The sequence below is a fragment of the Montipora capricornis genome, chromosome 3, assembly GCF_036669925.1.
Source record: "Montipora capricornis isolate CH-2021 chromosome 3, ASM3666992v2, whole genome shotgun sequence".
NCBI lineage: Eukaryota > Metazoa > Cnidaria > Anthozoa > Scleractinia > Acroporidae > Montipora > Montipora capricornis.
The window spans coordinates 25,408,858-25,429,840 of NC_090885.1; the positions used below are offsets into that span (position 1 = coordinate 25,408,858).

Genomic DNA, 20,983 nt, shown 5'->3' on the forward strand with positions numbered 1-20,983 from the left:
TGTACGCTTTAGATCGATACAGTTCTTTGTTTCTTTACCTTCCTCTAAAAAAAGAAACCGTAATGAATAATAACATTTCAGATCTTCATGCGAGCTCTCGACGATAAATTTTATTTCCGTATGCAGTCATCTTTAACTCAATTGAAACTAATTAAGTTCATTACGTGTCTTCGCAATTCCGAGTTTAAGATGGCGTCCGAAGTACAAATGATGGCACTTTTTGCTATTTGCTAACTTCCAGGAATCCGTCGTAGACGAAAACCAAAATTCAACACGTTTTTCCTCAAGTAATATTTCACTCACAACACTACTCGACGCCCTCAACTCCAAATTGCTGGGACCCGTGATTAGCCTGATGCAATTTTATTGGATGATCGCCTGGCCAAGTTCAGCCAGATTGTCACAATGGTCGCTCACTCTAAGGAATTTGTCTCGCAAAGGAAAATCTATTAAACATACTGGATATATTCCTAACGCCCTTGGAAGGCGAAAATATGATCAAAACCTTCTAACATCCTTGAGGAAATAACTGCCTCGCGCGGCTCTTTCTACAGTTCGTTCCTTCAAGTGTGCGACGGCCCTTACGCTAGTCTCGGACTATAGCGTAAAGGTTGCAAGGCTTGCTTACGCAGTTACATTGTGCGTTGACGGATTGGCTAAAAGACGCTGTATTTGGGGGAATTTTCTTCTAAATGTAAATGTTTTATGTTAAGCAGGCGCGTAAGTTTCGAGTGCGCAATTAGCTAGGGAGCTTATGTACCAGCGTTTTTTAGCCAGGAAGGGAAACTGGAAGGGAACATTTCGCATGCCAAGACAGTAGTCTCTCCCAGATTTTACTAAGCGTCCCTAAGGAAGAAAACATGCTTAGCAATATAAATGTGGCAGTGTCAAGACAAGTTAAAAAGGTAAGCAAGTCAACTTTCGCCGTTTGTTCGCCGCTTAAAAACGTCTCATACTTTATCTCCCCAAGTCTTTTGTGTGGGTGCGCAAAACAAAATCGATGGCATGCTCTGCTCTCAAACCTCAGCCTTTTCGCAATGTAAACGATTGTCAAGGAGCTCACAAAATAATAAAGAAATGAGCTCTCCTCGGGTCACTTGCCGTCGATAGATATCTTAATGAGCAGTCAAATTGTTTTTAAAACCTTGTAGACGATGACAAGAGGCTTACATTACGCACACGTCGGCGGTGGTCAAGCACAACATTTCCATTCAAGCAAGGAAAGGAACTTTATTTGAGTGTCTAGCCGTTCAAACACTGGAGCACTAATTGGGGACACCGTAAACTGAAATTAACAATTAACGCAAATCAAGCCCGATGTTGGTTTTTGAGGAGAGGGGAAACCGGAGTACCGCGGAGCCAACCGGTGCAGAGTAGAGAACAAACAAACTCAACCCACATATAACGCCGAATCTGGGAATTGAACACGGGCCAAATTGGTGGGAGGCGAGTGCTCTCACCACTGCGCCATCCCTGCACCCCATCTAGCGCGTACTATCAAGTCAAAGTAAATGGGACACTTCTCACGTCCGTTTTCTGTCTTTCGATGATTTTTGACCGCCTGGCTTGCTTGCAGACGTATTTTGAACCATACTTTCGCTTATATTCAATATTATCACGTAAACAACTCAACTAAGGTCCGCATTTTCACAGTTTTTATCACCGTAACCCACGTATTCTCTTAATAAAGCACAACAAATAATCACTGATCTGTTAAAATCTTTCAAAGTTAATGAAAGGGAAAGTACGGTCTAGAAAAAGGTTTTCTGAATCGAAAGTTCTTTACATTTGTTGTCATATTTGACCACTCATTTGGACTAAATGTGTTTAAATAGCCAACAATAACGCTTCAAAAATGTGGAAATTTAAATTGCAATCCGCCATCTTTGTTTTTGTGTATGCAAACGAGGCTATGACGTAGCAATAGTCAAGGATTTCTCCGGATGACTAAATGTACTTGATGTAAGGAAGAAAACACAGGCGAAGAGAGCAATGCTTTGTAGGCCTGAATCTTAATCCAGAGGCTAAATTGTATTGATATTGACTCCACCTCTGAACAGCTTTACCTCGTGGTCGTTAACAGGGTTTTATATGTGAGTTATATGCAGAAGTTTTACAAAGCGAAAGAGATCTTGCAGTGCTATCCCGCGTTCATTGCTGTGAAATAAATGCCTGGAAATCAAGTTTAATCTGTCTACCGTGGCTTTCTACCAGATCCCTGTTACCAATTCAAAACAAATGATAGATTTATATATTTCCATCAGATGGTAAGAGTAAATCGTTTCAGTTGTTTCTATACTGCGAACAAAATTTAACCAAAAAATTTAATGGCTTGATTCAGTTTTCTCGCTCCAATATAATGATATTTTGGACTAGTTGACTAAGATTTCCGTATGAACAAGATCTCTGATATCCGCGCTGGTCTAAACAACACCAAGGCAGCCTTTGTGGAGGGCAGGCAGCTTTCGTGTCACTTTACGGATTTTGAGATACCTTCTCACGCGTATATCGTAGAAGTCTTGGGTTCACTCACCCCTAAGACTTGTGATCTCGACCCAATCCCTACATCCGTACTGAAGCAGCATGTGCTTGAGCTAGCGCCTATTATAGCTAGGATCGTGAGTGCATCACTGGCCTCTGTTGAGTTTCCGACTTCACTCAAGACGTCGATCGTTCGTCCGAAACTTAAGAAACCAGACCTTGATTCGGAAATTTATCAGAATTATCGACCTCTTGCAAACATCTCGTTCATGAGTAAAGTCATAGAAAAGTCTGTTGCAATCCAGACCTACAGCTACCTCAACAATAATGCCTTATTTCCGTCACTTCAGTCAGCTTACCGTGCACACCATTCCACCGAGACTGCACTTCTACGAGTCACTAATGACATTTTGAAGGCTCTTGATTCTCGCAATGATGTCATTTTAATATTCCTCGATCTTTCGGCAGCATTTGACACCCTAGACCATGATATATTACTATCCCGTCTCCATTTGTACTTCGGATTTAAAGGAATCGCTTTGAATTGGTTCACTTCTTACCTTCGAGGACGCACACAAAGAGTAAATATTGCTGGATCTTCTTCTTCACCTAGAAACCTTCACTATGGTGTACCACAAGGATCCATTTTGGGACCATTACTATTTACACTATACATAGCTCCACTCCAAGACGTTATAGCAACCTTCAATCTTCAATGTATGTTTTACGCTGATGATACGCAGCTTTATATCGCAGTGAAACCATCAACACCTGAATTGGCTGGCTATTGACTCTCTGTCTACTTGTATTAAAGCTGTCTTTGACTGGAATGCATGTAATAAGCTACAGACTAATCGTGGAAAAACAGAGGTCCTGCGTTTAACATCTCGATTTGTGAAAAATCCCTCACTAGGACCTCAGTTCATGGTTGCCGGAGTTCCTGTGGACATTACATCAAAGACCCGAAACCTTGGAGTTATCATGGACGCTTACTTCACCTTATCCAGCCATATCAATGATCTTTGTAAAAAAGCTTTCTTCTTCATTAACTCTATTGGCCGCATTCGGAAGTATCTACCTCCGGACCCACTTAAGCGATTGGTAAATGCACTTGTTATTTCGCATCTAGACTATTGTAACAGTCTCCTATATGGTCTGCCCTCTTACGAACTCGCTAAGCTACAAAGAGTTCAGAATACTGCAGCTAGGCTGATTGTAGGAGCTCGTCGATCTGACCATATGACCCCTATTTTGAGGGATCTCCACTGGTTGCCTATACCTGCCAGACTGGAATTTAAGATCCTGCTTCTTACGTTTAAGTGTCTCCACAATCAAGGTCCATCTTACCTCCGTGAGCTACTCAAGTTTCGGAATCCTTCACGGACACTTCGCTCCTCCAAGCAATCCTTACTTCAGAACTTGTACCGCCCTAATACCCTCTACAATAGTGAGAGGGCGTTTGCCTTCGCTGCTCCTAAACTGTGGAACTCTATACCTGAGCATATTAAGTCAGCCTCGTCTCTGTCAACTTTTAAAACGGCACTTAAAACTTACCTTTTTCGTCGCCACCTCCTTGATGACCAATGATACCTTTGTAGCTTAAGTGTTTTAATTTTTAATTAGTGTGGTTATTACTAATTTGCTATTGTTATTATTGTTATTATTTATTGTAAGCGCATTGAGATTTTTTAAATGCGCACCAAGAACGTTTCTATTATTATTATTATTATTATTATGAAGCGAATGTCCCCAAGACCAATATTCATATTCCTGAAGATTCCGCTTGAAGTCCCGAACAGACAATATAGCAGTCAGGTTTTCACGTTTGAGGAATCCATCCACGTTTTATTTTCGCCGGCCAACTTTTCTTTAAATTTTAATTATCCGGTGTAAGCTTCGGTTTTGTTTGTTTTTATATGTGTTCTCAAGTCTAGACTTGTGTCTACTTTCATCCCCCTCCAAAGCGTACACTCCAACAGCGGTAATTGTTGATGTGAAAGAGCCTTGCAACGCCTTGCATACGGCGAGAGCTACTGAAACTTTAAACTGACCAATCACAATTCAGCGAGCGGGGAAAACTGTGCTATCCGACGTCACGCCAATTGTTTACATTCTGATTGGTTAGATCGGTGTACATTCGCTAAGCCTTCTCTTGTGACTCTCTTGACCATCGCTTCTTTGAACTCAGCGAGACAGAAATGACGCATTGTTCTGGCAATCAATTTGCCAATCCACTTTATCCAGCATGTGATTAACAACCAGGATCGCCTTTGAACTTTATTCTGTAGAGGAAGAAGACATTGATGAGTGAACATTTTTACGACGAAATCCCTTGGTTTGTTCAGCACTTTGATGTCCGATAACTGAGCCGCTCTAACGAGTGTTGGGTCAATCACATTTGGTCGTCTGACCTTATGAAGTTCTTTCAGCTCTTGTTTGTGTCCATCATGATCGAACTTCAGGTGAGGCGCTATGCTGCTTTATGCCAACTTCGATGGCTTGTGATGAGCTTGGCTGCTGCCGAAATTGTTGTTGTATTTGAGCAAGATTGGTCTTATAGGGTTGGAACTTAATAGTGAGGGGAACAATTTTTCGTTCATCTGCTGTGCCAAACAACGAATAATCCTGTTGGGTGTTCCACGTGCTTGGCGAGTCTCGCACGGCCATCGTCTATCAGATCTGGAGTGGAGTTTTCTTTCAGTGATTACAACTTGCGATCGTTCTGCAAACATCCACGTAGCATGCAGCACTTTTTAGTGACTCGAGGATCCTGTTTTGCTGTTTCAAAGGGAGTCGTGCATTCTTGATCAGTTTGCCTTCAGTGCTTGTATTTTTTCGTTTGTTCCTGGTGGCGCAAAGTAAATTTGATGATTTGAAAGGACTTAAATCCTTAATTGAATCAGCGAGTTTTTATTAAGGAACCAACAGGTGAATGGTACACAAAATTAGGAGAAACTGTTGGTTGAATAGACAATATTTGTAGACATAATTATGTACCCAGTTTAAGTACTAAGCTCAACAAGTTGTTTGGCTCCACAAGTTTCAGTTTCAGGCCAGGTACCCGAATTCACCCAGGTACTGGTACACTACCATAGTGTTCTTTGGAAATTGAATAGCTCCTTGAACACCAGGTTGCTTGAGAAGAAACTTGATGTGTTTGTTCTCTACATTGGTGAATGCAGCCACTAACTGTCCATTGTGGATAAACTCCAGACCAATTCTTCTTTCAATTTATTCTTTGTTCTTCGCAGGGCATCAACAATGGTGCCCCTTGTAAAATGTTAGTTTAATGGGTTTGTTAAAGTTATTTCCCATTTCACGGGGCACTGCATGTGGTTGCCAGACTCACTTTCAAACTTATCATGGAAACGTCAATAATACCAGTGAATAGACACTGAAAAGTCAGTCCCTTGAATTGTTGATAGAAAATTAATTTAAATGCATATTGAAACATCAGTTGAGGAATATTTTTTTCATTCCCACTTTGTGAAACTAAAGTACATTGCTGCAGTTTGTTTATTGCTTGGTCATTCAATGTCTTGATCACATCAAATTATTTAATTTTTAGGTATTGTGTCAGACCTCCATAGAGACACTATCTTTATCCTTTTGGACACTATCTTTGCTTTTTGGAGCCCTTTTGTGGCATATTTAGATAGGCAGGAAATGTTCCACATTTTATGGTAAATAGTTCTGCATATTTTAAGGAATATTGCAGCCAAATCTAATTGAATATGAGACTAAAATATGCTGTTTGACATTTTGTGAATTTAAAGACTATTAATATTGTTTGCGCTTGTTTTAAAACGCTTAAGGTTGGCACTCAAAAGTGTTCCTTCAATAATCTTATTCTGTAAAGATTACCTTGGGAAAATTGGATTAAGGCCAGTTTTTTATTCTAGCTTCTTTCCCCAGTGCCCTCTGAGAATGGAGTTGATTTGGTTTTGCCCAATGTTGAAAGATGAAACAATGCCTAAACCAGCCGCAAGGAATACTTCACGGTGCTTTTTCACAAACATGGGCATGAGGGTGCTCGTAAAGCACGCCGCACACTTGAGAAAAGAGCTGAGAAAACTGCCTCGTGAGGCGGTTTGCTCAGCCTTTTCCTCACGTGTGCGGGGAAATTGTGGTGAGAAATACGCCTCGCGAGGCCTTGAGGATAAAATCAAACATGTTTGATATTTTTGGCCTCGCGAGACAAATTTCTCACGGTGTGCGGGCATCGTGAGAATCGAGCTGAGCTTGGTTTAATCAAGCATCCAATAAAGATACATGGCATATTCACGTGACTCCAGCGGTTCAAGATGGTGTCGGAGGAAGAAATCCCGACGGCACTGGTCACGTGAGAATGCCATGAATTTTTATTGGAGGCTTCATTGACCAAGCTCAACTTGATTCTCACGATGGCCGCACACAATGAGGAATTTGCCTCGCGAGGCGAAAAATATCAAACATGTTTGTTTTCTTCCTCACGGCCTCGCGAAGCGAATTTCTCACCAAAAGTTCCCCGCACACGGTAAGGAAACGGTCAAGCAAACCGCCTTGCGAGGCAGTTTGCTCAAGCCCGCCGCACACTTGAGGAAAGAGCTGAGCAAACTGCCTCGCAAGGCGGTTTGCTCAGCCGTTTCCTCACGTGTGCGGGGAAGTTGTGGTGAGAAAGCTCTTCCTTAGTGAGCCTTCCGCTGAAAAACTTTCCAAGTCTGGCTTCGATTGACTAGAAAATCTATAAGTATTAAGTGATTTGAGTTTCTGTCGTACTTATGGCCTACATGGCCTACTAACTATTGAACCACAAGACCGTTTACCATAATTCATCTTACATTTGAATTTCTCGAAGCAGAAAGGTTACACAACATTGAGAAAGTGATCGCGGATCGAAGAACTTGGTAAGGTCGAACAAGTTTGTTGACTTTAACACGTCATATCCAAGATGGCCCTCTCCAAGTCACGAAAGAGGCAACTTCAAAGTGCTCTTGTCACATTTTAACAGGGAACTGGACAAAACGGCAATTATTTTCAAATTCCTGGGGAAAAGTTTTCGTAATTTAGAGAAACTTTTTCTAGTCCGTACTTTCCCTTTAAGAAAAATACTGAATAAAGCTAAAAAGCAAAGAAAACCAAATGGCAAAGAGATATATGTTGGGGAGCAGGGTTCGAGCAATGGTGAGAGCACTTGCCTTCCACCCTCGTGGGCCGGGATCCATTTTCGGCTTCGATGCCATATGTGGATTGAATTTGTTGGTTCTCTACTCTGCTCCGAGAGGTTTTTCTCCGGTTACTCAGGTTTTCCCCTCCCCTCAAAACTAACATTTGATTCGATTTGTTCTGATTTCAGTTGATTTGTATTCTCCCTAATTAGTGGTCGGCTAAGTACCCTTGAGACTTAAGAGGGGAAAGACCATGCCCTCCACTTACTTAAGTAACATTCATTTCGTTAAAACATTATTAGCTGTTAATCATTTTGACACAAAATGTAGGTACCCGCCAAGATTTGGGGTAGACGTTCTCGCGAACTTCTGCAAGCTGACCAGGAACATTTTTCGGAAAAAATTACACTGATCAGCTTTTTGTTATGGCCTCACGAACAAAATACAGGACTAGGAATAACATAACCACCGCGCCAGCCTGTTCAAGCCTGTGCAGTTTACAGGATTTATATAAGAGTGTCTCCTCGACGGTTATATAAGGCGAGGGAAGAATGGTAACTAGTGGCTTTCACCGCTGTCATATTTAATAGGAGCACTTCAATGTCGCTTCCTACTAACCAATTGATTGAGGAGGGTTCAAATTGTCATATTCCAGAGAGCAAGAGAACATAGTAGAGCGTATCTCCTGAAAATGAGTTGACCGATGCTTCCATGCAGAGATGGAAGTTTTCGACAACTCAGAATTGACACAAAAGCCAGGTCTCCACCAGTTTTCAAGTTTTAAATTAAGGCTGTCCCTTAAAACTGCCTCGTTATTTGAGTTAAACTCATCTAAATGTCAATTGTTCCTGGCACGAGCTACGAAAGAAAGGCGACTTCTAACCGGAAAAAAAGCTCCTTTGGCATCTTTTGGGAATTTAAAATTGGTTTTCTTAGAAAAAAAACCCCGGTATTATCACAAATAAATGAGTACTTAAAAGTTATTAAGCAAGTAGTATTTTGAAGTTCCATTCACAGGTTATTTCGGTACATTTTCGGATTAGTGATCTGTCTTCATATTGCACTTGATTTTCGTGTACTCCACAGTTTACGGCGATTGTTCCGCCCTGCCTGCGCAATAGGCGTAGCTTCTCTTGGGGAATGATTTTGATGCTAACGTTGCAGGACCCTGAATATCTTCAAGTCGGATAACGTTGATCTGGCATCAATGTGACGATTACAAAGCAGTTGTCTAGTTTCTTCTACACAGTGTACATGGTCCACAAACTGGTCCAAAAATTCGCTTGATGATGAATTTGAATGTCTTCCTAAATTCAGGAATGCGGACGCCATATACAATAGGATTGATTGACGAGTTGGAATAATGCAAAAATTTGTAAAAGATAAGGGCAGACCAATGGAATGGGCATTTAGTACAGTAATTTACAGTGATTAGAGTGACAAAAAATGGTGTCCAGGCAACCAAGAAAAAGCCGATAACGAAGGCAATGGTGGTGGCCGTGCGAATTTCGCGCTTCAGGGAGCGTTTACTCGGGTTGTTGTTCATCCTGGTCGTGGCGATTTTCCAAATGGCAGCATACGCAACCACGATGATGGTCAATGGCAGAAGAAAGAACACAATGGATGTCACAAGTGCTCGGTCTTTTGGTTCGATGCGAGGGATGATAAGTTTCACACACGCCGCTAGTGCAGAAATCAACCAGACCATGAACAAGGCGATGTAATACACGTATTTAGGCGTATTGCGGTGCTTCACGGCCCAACCAACACAGAAATATCGCTCCATGGAAATGGCCATGAGGTGAAGAATAGACGAGATCCCTGCAAAGCTATCCATTGTGGTGTAAAACGTCTCCAAACCTTGGAAATTTTCGTTCCCTGTCGGGGAGGCATAGGCTTTCAACATGTACATCCACAAAGGAACAGAAATCGCCCCAACCAAAATGTCCGCTATTGCTAAGCCAAGGACAAAGTAGTTTGTCACTGTGCGAAGTTTGTCGTTGATGAAAAAGGCTGTTACCACCATGAGATTACCAAATACTGCTACTAATGCTATGATTGTATAAAAGAACCAAGCTGCTATAACTGAGTCCCTGTCAAGGGGTGCATAAGCTGATTGTTCCATTCCACCTGTATGCAACGTTTGTGTCGCGTTGGCCAATAATGATTCATTTGTCGGGTCTGGCATTTTACCTGTATAAGAAAAAACAATGTGAATTAATCAAGACCATCTCACGTAAGGGACATACTTGTTGTCTCTTAGAAGGAAGCTAGATCAAAATGTTTCCAGAACTAGAACAAACCATCAGCGTCAGCCAATGATACTCCGTCTTATTCGCAACAGTTAAGTGAATGCCAAGGTGTCGCGGCTTGTTTGTTTTCGACGCAAAAGAATTAATTGTCCGCCCTGTCTCAACTAGGCCGGAGGAACAATGAGGCCTTACAAGGGTTCTTGGCGACAAGCGACATCGCTCCAAAATTTCAAAAAATGTAGCGACAATGTTCCAGAACACCAGGAAATTGGCAAACAAAGTGTTGCATCGTATTGGCATTTAACCAGGTTAGCATTCCATTTTGATACAAAACGTCTTTTTTATTTCTTTACTATATTTTGTTTAAGCGCAATTATGGTAAGCGCTTTACTTACATCGTTATCTACACGTTACAGCACCTCGAAAAGTCCCTTTGACTTGTAGCTGTTCCTGCAAAGGTGGCCTCATTTCGGAAATGCGACAAAGCGTCTGCAGGTGTTTCGATATATCACTGGTTTGATAATCTACGCAAGGTTTCAAACTAACAAAACCCCAATGGCTCAAAATAAATCTCAGTGCTGGTTTAAGGTGTCAACCGTCTTTTTACCTGGTGGAACAATTTACACATTCGATGCGTTGTATCTCGTTTAAGATACATGTTTGGAGGCCTAAAATAGCTCTGTCAGCACTATAATGTATATCCAAAGTCATGCACAGTCACTGTCACGGACAGTCTCCAAAACCCATTCACCGCACATCCTGGCTGGCCATTTTTTGCCGGAGAGAATGGGATGAGCCGTGTTCCAAAGAGAACTCCGTGTCCTACTCTCTGCGAAGACTGTGTGAATTCCTAACGTTCCACAGATTATATGAAGGCTGAAGGTTGTAAAACTGGGCCTGTGATTTATAGTTCTCATCCGAGAAGACTTTTTATTCTAACCATTTGCAGATGATATCACAAAATCATTGCTTTCTTAATTTTCAGTTATAATTTAAGACCCTGAGTTTTCGGACACGTGACCTCCCACATCGTAATCCGATACTTAATGGTGCGCGGTGGTCTCTGTAATCCTTTCCCCCTAAAAACTAAAACGTCTAATTTTTAAATGAGGCTATTATATTTTAGGATTTAGGCTTGAAAACATTTTAAAAACACTTGCTTTAGTTTAAGAGTTGCAATGAAAATTTCCTATAGGAAAGTGTAGTTAAAAATGTGTCAGCTTCAATCAATACTCGTTGGTTAGACGCAAAGTATAAATTAGGTTTATTAATTAAAGGGCCGTTATATTATGGCACTTATTCCACTACGATCAAGTTCTTCATTCTACCCTAGCTATTCAGAGGAACAGTTTGCAAATAAGAGAACAATCCAGAAGGACCCAGGGTGGTAAAGTTAACTGGCTAGCTACGCCCTGCAGAACAGCCTACATAACAATATTACGGAGTAATTAAATAGCAGTAGCAATATATTTGCATTTGTTTTATTCTGTGGAGGTACAGGAACGCAATGTTTCAGATTACAGTTTGTCCTTCCTAATGTACAAAGTTTTGGAGCAATTAGGACAGCGTAAAGCGAAATTCACTTGACTGTGGTGTTGCGTCGTTTCTCACAGGACATACCGAAGGAAACAAATAGAGTTTGGCTATAGCTTTTGCCTCAGACGTTTATGTTTCAAATTGGTCACTGATAGACCACACGCTTATTACACGCAGATCAGGCATTTGACTACAGCAAGACACGGAACGGACCTTAAACCGTTTGGCACCCTCTAGCTTCAATCGTTGATTGGTTTGTCGCCACAATTCGTGCATGTGCCAGAGCAATACTGACCAAGAGATTTTCAAGTTGTTTAACGGTTTTGCTATGAAATTCTACCAATTGCAAGGGACCAAAAGGCTTACATTTAATGGGTATTGTAGATTACTAATCCCTCAAGTGCCTTGTCAGCCAAACGATTAATATAAAATCTGGACGCAAAATGAAAAGAAAAAGAGACAAGGAAACCTTGCCAATTTCAAAAATGGGTTCTTGATGTCAATAAATGAAGAAAACATTTCAGTAATCTAAATTAAACCTTTTTCCATATTTAAGAAAGGTAGGAACTACATAAAATAAATTTAATGTCGGTAAGGTTGATTCAGGGTATTAAAAGTTTGGCTGTCGGTATGATTGATTTAGGGTATTAAAAGTTTCGCTGGATTTACCAAGTGCTTTCCTTAAAATCTAATTAAGACAGCGCATACTATACGAAGTTAATGTTAATGAAAAGTCGTCAGTTTTTCAATTCCATAACTAAACTTTTATGAAAAAACATTTTTTTTACCACGGTATCTTAAGAGCAAGCAAAAGTGCATGTCGCCACATCAGAGTATCAAAATATGTTCTCTGTACCAAACAAAACACTCTCCTTTTGTTTCAAAAGGTACTCGGTTGCGAGTAGATTTTAAGCTACTTATTTCGATTTTCATAATTCTGCGAAATCGCATCTTCAAACGCCAACGGCAAACTGCGTTTTGGTCGCGCGAGTTGGTCAATATTAATTTTCTTGTTTGACTTTGCGGCGCGCCTCTGAACAAAACAAGGTCCGCTCGCCGCTTTAAGTACTCCAACAGGTTGGGTCATATTCAGTGACGAAGTAATGACTCACACTTTCCCTTATTAAAATAAACAATGAAACTAGAGCAAAGAACCTTAAAGCTTTGGTGATTAAGTCTCATGTTATAAGCTAGAGCCATATTCCTTCTTAATGATCTTCCAAGCTAAACTACAGACTAACCGGTCATTTATTTGCATATGGATGGCGTGTATTGTTATATGTCTCGTTCCTGAGACGATGCTGCTACAAGAACAGAACACTGGCCTGGTATTCTGCAGTCCACTTCACTCGTCAACTTGTGACGGTAAAGTGATGCAAATGTTTCACTGGCCTCATCAATTTGTTCACCCAGGCGTATCAAACCGATACATACGTCTTCTCTGATGCTGTGCATTTCAGTAATTGCGTCAGTTAATCTTGGTTGACAGGTTTACTTATATCTATCCATTGGTTACCCTTTAAATCTCTAAAGGGTTTGTGAGTTTCTTTTCCGTCTTTTTAACACCCCTACTTTTTGTAAAGTGGTTTCTCTTTGGACTTTGAGTATAAGAAACCAAGCTGAATGCTTTCAAACCCAATACAGATATACGTCAACACTAGCTTCGATAACTTGTACGTATAATAGCATGTTGGACGAGTAGATTACCCCTAGACTTGGCAATTGATTCATAATGGAGAGGTTAAGCATGGCGTTTACGGCAGCGGCAAACGGGAAATGGCAGGGTCCTGCTTATCAATTCACAAAAAATTCTGAATCTTGAAATTTAAAATCTATTGTAAATTTAATATTGAAATCAATAGTTGGGACTTGATTCTTTGTAATTCTAAAAAAATGGCTTGGGTTACCAATTGTCTGGTCTATGCAACTCTCATAACGATTGAAAACAGTTTTTTTTACACTTCGCCTGTTTTGACCGCCTTTCAAAGGCTCCGCCCATCAAGATCTCAAATTACTTCTTGTAAGAAAAGAAATTTGTTGCAAATATTCATTGGATCGCTAATATATAAGTGAGTGACAATTATTCAAAAAAATAATAGTGAAAATCAAGCAAATATCTCGACGGAAGTAAAAATATTGCCACCGATGTATTGTTCAAATAAGTCGGCCTAAACCTTATTACAACTTCCAGGAAAGCTTCAGAGTATTCTCGGCCGAAGGAGGACGACTGGGGAATGTCTCATTTTTTTTCCAAATGTGCTTTTTGATCGGTCATGTTTGATATCCAGTTAAAGATTTGTTGAGCCGATCAATGAAATATCAAAAATGTAGTGATACCCAAAGCCATCCAGACAACTGATTTGTCTTGTTCTGGCTTTTGCAGCATATACACCCTTGAGCTTTCTACATTCGACCAATCTAAAGTACCTTTTAACCCAAGTAGACATTAAGCCGAGTGAATGACAGGCTCTTTCTGCTTGCTGACTAACATTTGCTCTTTCCCTTTTTTATTATTCCAATTAGATAAAACAAAAGGAATCTGAAAAGGAGAAAAGCAAAGATTGGTAGCCGTCGCTTTTGTGCCATCAGTCCAATTAGTTCAGTGACTTCCCTGAAATAACTAGGAAATATTACATATACTACAGTGTAATTGCAAGCAAATATCGTCTTCCACACAGAAATGAAAATTTTCAAAACCTTAACTTTTCTCTTTATTGGTGGCAATTTCCCTTTTCTATTCTAATTTCTTCAAAGTAAATTTACAGTGTCTCCGTGAGAAATTATTATCTCGCACATTATTTTGTCTTTGACCCAAATCGTCGTGCTGAAAAAAATATGGAATCAAACAGTTTGAAAAAATAATATCTGCTTTTTTTTTTTTGAAAGCCGAAGAAATAAAACCGTGAAAGCCGTCACGGGATTTCTGTTTTTTATCTGCCTTTTTCACACCCTTCTATGTAAGTACACCGTCAGAATTATTAGTTTATCATACACCCTTTACTGTATACAGCGTCGATACTAAGACTATTGCAACACTTTGCATTTTCGGGACAAAAATGCTGCATTTCTGTTGTAATCTCGGAGCACCTCAACATTTGGTAGTTAACGCGAAAACGATGCATATTATGACCATGTTGCTTCCTCGTTTCGTTTTGTTTATTGATAGATGTTAACATGTATGTGGCATCAGATAAATGTTGACAAATAGCCAGGCTTTCGCATCAACTCAGGAATGCCTAATTGTTTTCTTTCAAAGAACCACATTTCACTGCTACAATTGCGGAAGTGTATCATTTTATTTTCCGGCTTTGAGAGTTAGTTATAATATGCAGGGATATAGGAACGACCGCGTCAAAATTGGCTAAATGACAGGACATGATGAGAGACCAAAGAAAAGACGACGCGTTACCAACGCATTGAGAAGATGTTGAAACGGCTAAAATTGCAATACTTGTACACTGGTGTCTTTCCAGTTCATTGTCCTTCAGAAAATTTTTTTTTTTCATTCGTGACAACTATCTGACGGCAATGGCATTTAGGAAAATAAGCTTGCTAGTTGCCTTGTTGTCTCACCATGATATGACACGTACAAAGAACTTTAAACCGTTTAACGGGAAACTCGGGATGGCTATATTTTCCGATTCTCAGAAATAAAATTTTACATTACAACATTAACAAAGTCGCACACCGTTCAAGGCCACACAAAACCTCAGCTGCTTAGTTGATTTGCTGTCCTACTGTGATATGACACTTACCAAAAACTTTTCACAGTCCGTATGGGAATCTCTGGGACGGCTGTATTTTCCAATTCTTATCGTTCAAGGGCTATAATTTTGAAGAGATGAGCTCATTTAAATTCGTCATAGAACCAATCTGCCTAGAAATGCCTAATCTTTCCTTTCTGGCTCTTTCCAAGCGACTGAGCATGCAGTGTTTTCTATAACGCGCGCAATCATAGAAATTCGTAAGTCAACATTCATTGCTAATCATTGAACTAAAGTTTCACTTACAAGAGAACTTATCCAGCAAGATTTCTGATGGTTATTGCAAAACCAGACAGCTTGTGAACGATCTGAGTTGTCTTATGCTCCCCTCGCTTTTTTTAGTTTAATATTTGCTCTGACCGGGATGATAAATCGGTTAACACCCGGCCGTGTAACAAGCAGTTACACTTTTTTGCATTTCAATGGACTGCTGTCGCTCAGAGCTCTTCCTTCCACCCACAAAGCAAACATTCATTACTAGCCAATTGAAAATTCATAGAACTGAGTGACAGAAATGCACCGCAAATAACACGATAATTATTTCTAATTTCACAAAGCTTGCGCATGCCATGTCATTAAATGAAGATTTCGGAAATTACGTCATGCATTAGAGTGAATTTTCATAAATAAAATAACGGCTCCCATTAGCAACGGACGATATATGTTCTACAGAGGATTTCTTGGTATATGATCCTAAATATGATCATGAAATTTATGGTAAACAAAACGTGATCAAATTTACAAGAAAATATATTTGTATGCAAAATTTCCATTCGTTTGATCTTTTCATGTTTTGTCTGAGACACATAACATCAAATGTCTGTGAGAATGTAGCAACTCAACAAACAAGTGAGCAGGAGCAAGATTTCACTAAATGGATCACAAAACTTACGAAACCAAAACAGACTGTTTACATTTGAAAAGGTGTAAAGTGACTTTTTATTCCTTTTCAATGGAGCACGTGAAAGGCACATGTGACAATTGGTCAGTTTGTAAAGCTCTATTAATTAGAGTCTTGAAGTGAAACACTTTTAAGTCCTATCGAACGAACCAGGAGGTAACTAAAACCCCTACACAGATCCCAAGAGACGCAGTCATAGAAGGCCGTTTCAACATTAAGCATGGGTTTGCAAACAAAGGTGTTTTTGTTGGCTGTTCTTTCCTGAGAACTCTTTCTTCTCTCAAATAAAAACAAAAGTAGGTCAGGTGAGGAAGCAAATATTTTCTTTTCAGCTTTGCGATTGAGTGTTTAGTTCTCTTCAGTTGTAAGCCTTCGGTTTTGCGTCCATAATAAAACCCGCTTTTAAGACTTGAAAACAAAAGCAGCGATTGAAAAAGTCCACGGATCAATTTATTAGTTTCGCCATATCTCCAGGCGAAACTCAGTTTATGACAAGCAAAACAATATCGAGCCTTTCACCGCGCCACTACTTCACCGTGCCACTACGTTAACTAAAGATCATCTCAAGCGCAAGATTTATTTTCACAATCATTTCTATTTATTTTTTAGTAAAAGTCTTAAATTTTGGTTAAATCCAGCTAAAAACAAAACTTTCAATTCAATATCACTGGTTTACCTTTATCTTCAATATCTAGGACTAAATTCAGTTAAGATCTTGGCATGATAACATGGCGCACACATAAAATGGTCTTCTTACTTTTGATATCAATTTTTGTTCTTTATGGGGAATTTTAAAACTCTACTTAAAAGCGGCATAATACATGTTTTGAGACTAGCATAAAACATATGCCTTAAAATTTGTTTCCATAAGAGTTCTGTAATTTACTAGCTAGTGTCACCGAAAAGGCTTTGGTCAAATTCTTAAGTCCAGCCGACCTCTTTATTTATGGCGAGAAAACAAAAACACTCAAGCAAATATTCAAAACCAAATATTCACTAAAATAAACGCACTTATATGTATATATAAAAAACACTTGTTACAAACAGATAAACCACGTGAACGGTACGCAGAGGAAAAAAGTAGAATTAGCACAAAAGTATGTAACGTTCTGGGAAAGAAACCAAGGAGAGTTTAATGGGACACGGCTCCTCTGTCTTAGTCAACTCTATCTCTGCATTACATAGACAAAATGTTTGTGTTTTTTACGTTTAATTTGATTAATCCTATACATGAGACACTTAGCGCTTTCCTCGTGGCCATAGTTTGTTTGAACGGTGCTTGGACATAAAATCTCAGTGCCAGTTGGAAAAATCATGCATGCACTATCCAGTGCAATAACTCAGTTGATTTGAAAAGTAGTTTGTAACCCTACTTTTCAACAAGTGAGCCCTGGCATGGTGAAATTAACTTACCGATTTTCTTCGGTAGATGAATAAAACTTCAGTGGTGTTCATGAATCAACTGTTGCTTACGTACTGCACCCGTCAAAGTTGTTCACGATAGATGAGAGGGATGCAACCACCAACTTTTGGAGGCGAAGATACCAATAATGTTAGAGTGCCAGGTGGTAATTGATTGAGGAAAAAGATGAAAATTTGAAATTCTAATCAACGCCAGATTTAAATCTTTTAGGCCAAAGTACTTAAGACTTTACTTAAAGTGGGCTAATGAGTTGATAACATACTCTACGTCCAAAAAGCTCTTGCTTTCATACACTACACCTATACACTTATTTATCCATTTGTCATAGATTGTGATATGCAAAACCTCGGACCATGGAGACGAAAATGCTATACATTTAATTCGTGTCGGGAAGATATATACCATTCTATTTCTTGCTTTGGTATAAGTTAAGTTTAAGAAAAGAGCATTATTTATCATTCACGTGAAAGTCATCATTTTAGCTCATTTTGCGTTGCAACTTTTTAAACAAGTAATGTCAGAGTGAAATCACATTTTTGATAATGGAACCATTAATTTTGATATTCCTACAACAGTGTAATACGCATTCCAATTTATTCAGACATCCAGTGAATATTATCAGATGAGCTTTGCATGAACATGCACTGGAAATTGATTCAACTAACTACTAAAATCAAATCAATAAAAAGGCTGACTTTTGGCGACAAGGAAAACCGGAGTAGATGAAGAGTTTAGGGTCTCCCACTTTTGACGAGTTTATAAACAAACTAAGCATGACTCTTGCAAGATTTCATACTTGGAAACGTCTTTGATATTAAAACAACGGCGCGTACAAGCTAAAAAAAACTTGGTGGTTTTTTAGAAAACCACTCTTTGGGAAAAAACACATACACTGGTTGGAGGAGCGTGCTCGGATCACTCCGTGTCAAAAATAGACAAGAAATGCTATCGAACCTATTGAAAAAAGAATATCATTTTAATTTAAAGTCTCATATTCTCTTTTTCAAAGCAGTCGGTAGCTGTGAGGAAATTTACAGTATATCCCACCATCACCTGTCTCGTACTCGCATCTCCTTTGGTCAAGGGCTCATTTTCATCAGTTTGCAAAGATCCTCCAAGTCTTTAACTGATGATATGATATGAACAAGTCGATTTATATAGCCAAACCGAATGGATCGCAAATTTCATACTGGCTGTCATTTCATCGTTCGAAATCTCTCTATTGTTAACAGATGAATGGCGTAAAATGTAGATTTGCCTCCACTACTCAACCGGACACTCAAACTAGATGATATATGGACGAGTTGGCCAGCCAAGCCACCGTATCATTTATTTAGCATCGGCAATAGGTACAAAAACATTTACACATCAACTCTAGTATAAAGAGAAGAGCAATGCACTAGAGCTAGACACAAAACCTCTTATAACCGGCAGGAGGTGGAAAAAATCGGGGAACGTGTATCCCCGGCAAAGGCAGTGGCGCGACCCTTTAGGTTCTAGGGTATTCTTATTGAAAACACTATTTACAGCGTAAAGGAAAGCTATCATACACAGTAGGGATGGCGTAATGTACTTGAGCACGAGGCGAAGGCTGATCTTAAAGTGCCTCACTCGCTTAACGGCCGCAATATACAATCCGCGATCACGTGGCTCTCCAAGCACTTGCCTCTGCTGCATACCGTCAAAATAGCAATTTTATGCTAATAAGGATTATCACAAATTACATTTAGCGCACGTCTCTCAGAAACACGTCCTTCAGAAGACACTGAATTCAATTGGATCCACAGAAGTCAAAAAATAAGCTTCAAAGTAATACACTTAGACAAAAGAAAGCTTACCAGAGATGTTCTCCACTTACTTTTGATCACCCTTGAACCAATCAAAGAACATATCGGTCAAGTACTACTTATATATCAAAGCAATCGTTCTGAAAGAAACACGTAGTCTTTAAAGATTATACGATTATGCAATTTGCCATATCTTCTAATTACTATTGGCATGATTATATCATTTGGGATGCAAACAAAAAAAGACGCTATTGCGTCTCTCAGTGATGGCCATTTATTCAGAACCGGTCTTTCATCGCTTGATACACAAATAATATTTTACTCACTTGCGAATGATACAGTAAATTCATTTAGACGATTGTTATGATGGTTAATTCTGCATCACAAAGTAATATTTTACCTGTTAAAAAGCGATACAGGAACTACTTAAGACTATATGCAAGGGGAGTATTGGAAACCACCGACATCAGTGGTGAAAATAAAGAAGCAGTAAATTAGGAATTAAACCAGTTGCTCAAATAGATTTCTTAACCATAGATTAACCTGTTTGACTATGCGTCGCGCTGAGGAGACCACAGAATCTTAACCGTCGAAATGATCATTCATTAAAGGGGAAATGATTTTGTTAACCGCGACCGCGCACGAAAACGTATGAACTGACTCGGGCAAGACATAAGGTATTTATGTATATATGCAATGCAGTACGTGTACAATAGACTCACGATACACGCATTATACTCCAGAGATCTTTGGACAATTTGAGCTAGATACGTCTAGTGCTGATATGCAAATTCTTAAAATTTCTAAAATAACTACAACTGAACAAAGAAATCACTTTCGATGTCCTGCAGTAGTTTTGAAGTCAGCAGGGTGAATACTACGTGTCGATATGGACGACAACTGACCAAGAAAACAGGGGTTTAACATATCAGAAACAAGGTTTGCAGAAAGAAAATGGAACTGCAAGCTTGAGCTGAAGGTAAGGTGACAGCATGTTTAAGCAAAATTTTGCTAAAGATTTTTTTCTCTTCTGACAATGTTAACCTCACAACTCGCGTCCGGTAAAACAAAATTCATGTGATAAGCATTGGAGGGCGTTAATTTCTGTTCAGAATGGTTCGACATTTAAGGCGATTTAAATTGCAGTCTGTGTGGCACGATGAGTCCATCAAAAACAAGGTTGACTTCGATGGGATGCTACGTTAAGTTGTATTTCATTTTATTAACGGGAAATACAAAAAACATCCGTGCGGGCCCGGGTCCGTTTTCGCTCATGTTCACCTCACTTTTCGACCATGACCCAGGCGGGCAATAGTTAGCATTTCTCCATCTGACTACCTGGGGACGAACTTTTGCGCGAAATAAATGGATCTAAATGAGGTAGTTCAGAGCCTTCCGTGGCTCGTCGAGGCATGGAGAAACTTCGTTTTGCTAAGTATTGTACAACCAAACGATGTTGTCAACTGCCAACAAAGAATAACGTAAGATGTGACCAACTTTACTAGCTCGTCTTCTGTCGTTTGACGTAATATTCCAGACGAAGCGTTCCCAATTGAATTTGACCGAAATAGATTATTATATACGATCAGAGGCGGGGAAAAGGTGGACTCGAGCTCACATCCGGGACCTGCTACGTTGCAAGAAGCCAATTCAAGTCTTGTCGAAGAAATTTAAAGTAGTTTGGTTAAAGCA

The 20,983-nt window shown here is 39.6% G+C and overlaps 2 protein-coding genes across 3 annotated transcripts; one reads left to right on the plus strand and one right to left on the minus strand.

The window, feature by feature from the left end:
- The first annotated feature begins 3,405 nt into the window (after positions 1–3,405).
- On the plus strand, positions 3,406–4,068 carry LOC138040006 (uncharacterized). The gene has a single exon (XM_068885807.1). It carries the CDS (start codon positions 3,406–3,408, stop codon positions 4,066–4,068), a length of 663 nt encoding a protein of 220 aa, XP_068741908.1.
- Positions 4,069–7,800: 3,732 nt separating this feature from the next.
- On the minus strand, positions 7,801–15,626 carry LOC138042641 (octopamine receptor beta-2R-like). 2 transcript variants are annotated; one of them, XM_068888587.1, is made up of 3 exons: positions 15,427–15,626; positions 15,172–15,241; positions 7,801–9,821 (listed from the first exon to the last, which is right to left on the minus strand). In XM_068888587.1, the coding sequence occupies exon 3, from the start codon at positions 9,814–9,816 to the stop codon at positions 8,860–8,862; it is 957 nt and encodes a 318-aa protein (XP_068744688.1). In that variant the 5' UTR covers positions 9,817–9,821; positions 15,172–15,241; positions 15,427–15,626; the 3' UTR covers positions 7,801–8,859. The 2 variants fall into 2 exon arrangements, with proteins under 2 accessions (XP_068744688.1, XP_068744689.1); XM_068888588.1 differs by lacking the exon at positions 15,172–15,241 and having other exon boundaries at positions 15,427–15,587.
- Between the last annotated feature and the right edge of the window lie 5,357 nt (positions 15,627–20,983).

Coding starts and splice junctions, on each gene's coding strand:
- LOC138042641 (XM_068888587.1), bottom strand. CDS start 9,816: ATGCCAGACCCGACAAATGAATCATTATTGGCCAACGCGACACAAACG.
- LOC138040006 (XM_068885807.1), top strand. CDS start 3,406: ATGGTTGCCGGAGTTCCTGTGGACATTACATCAAAGACCCGAAACCTT.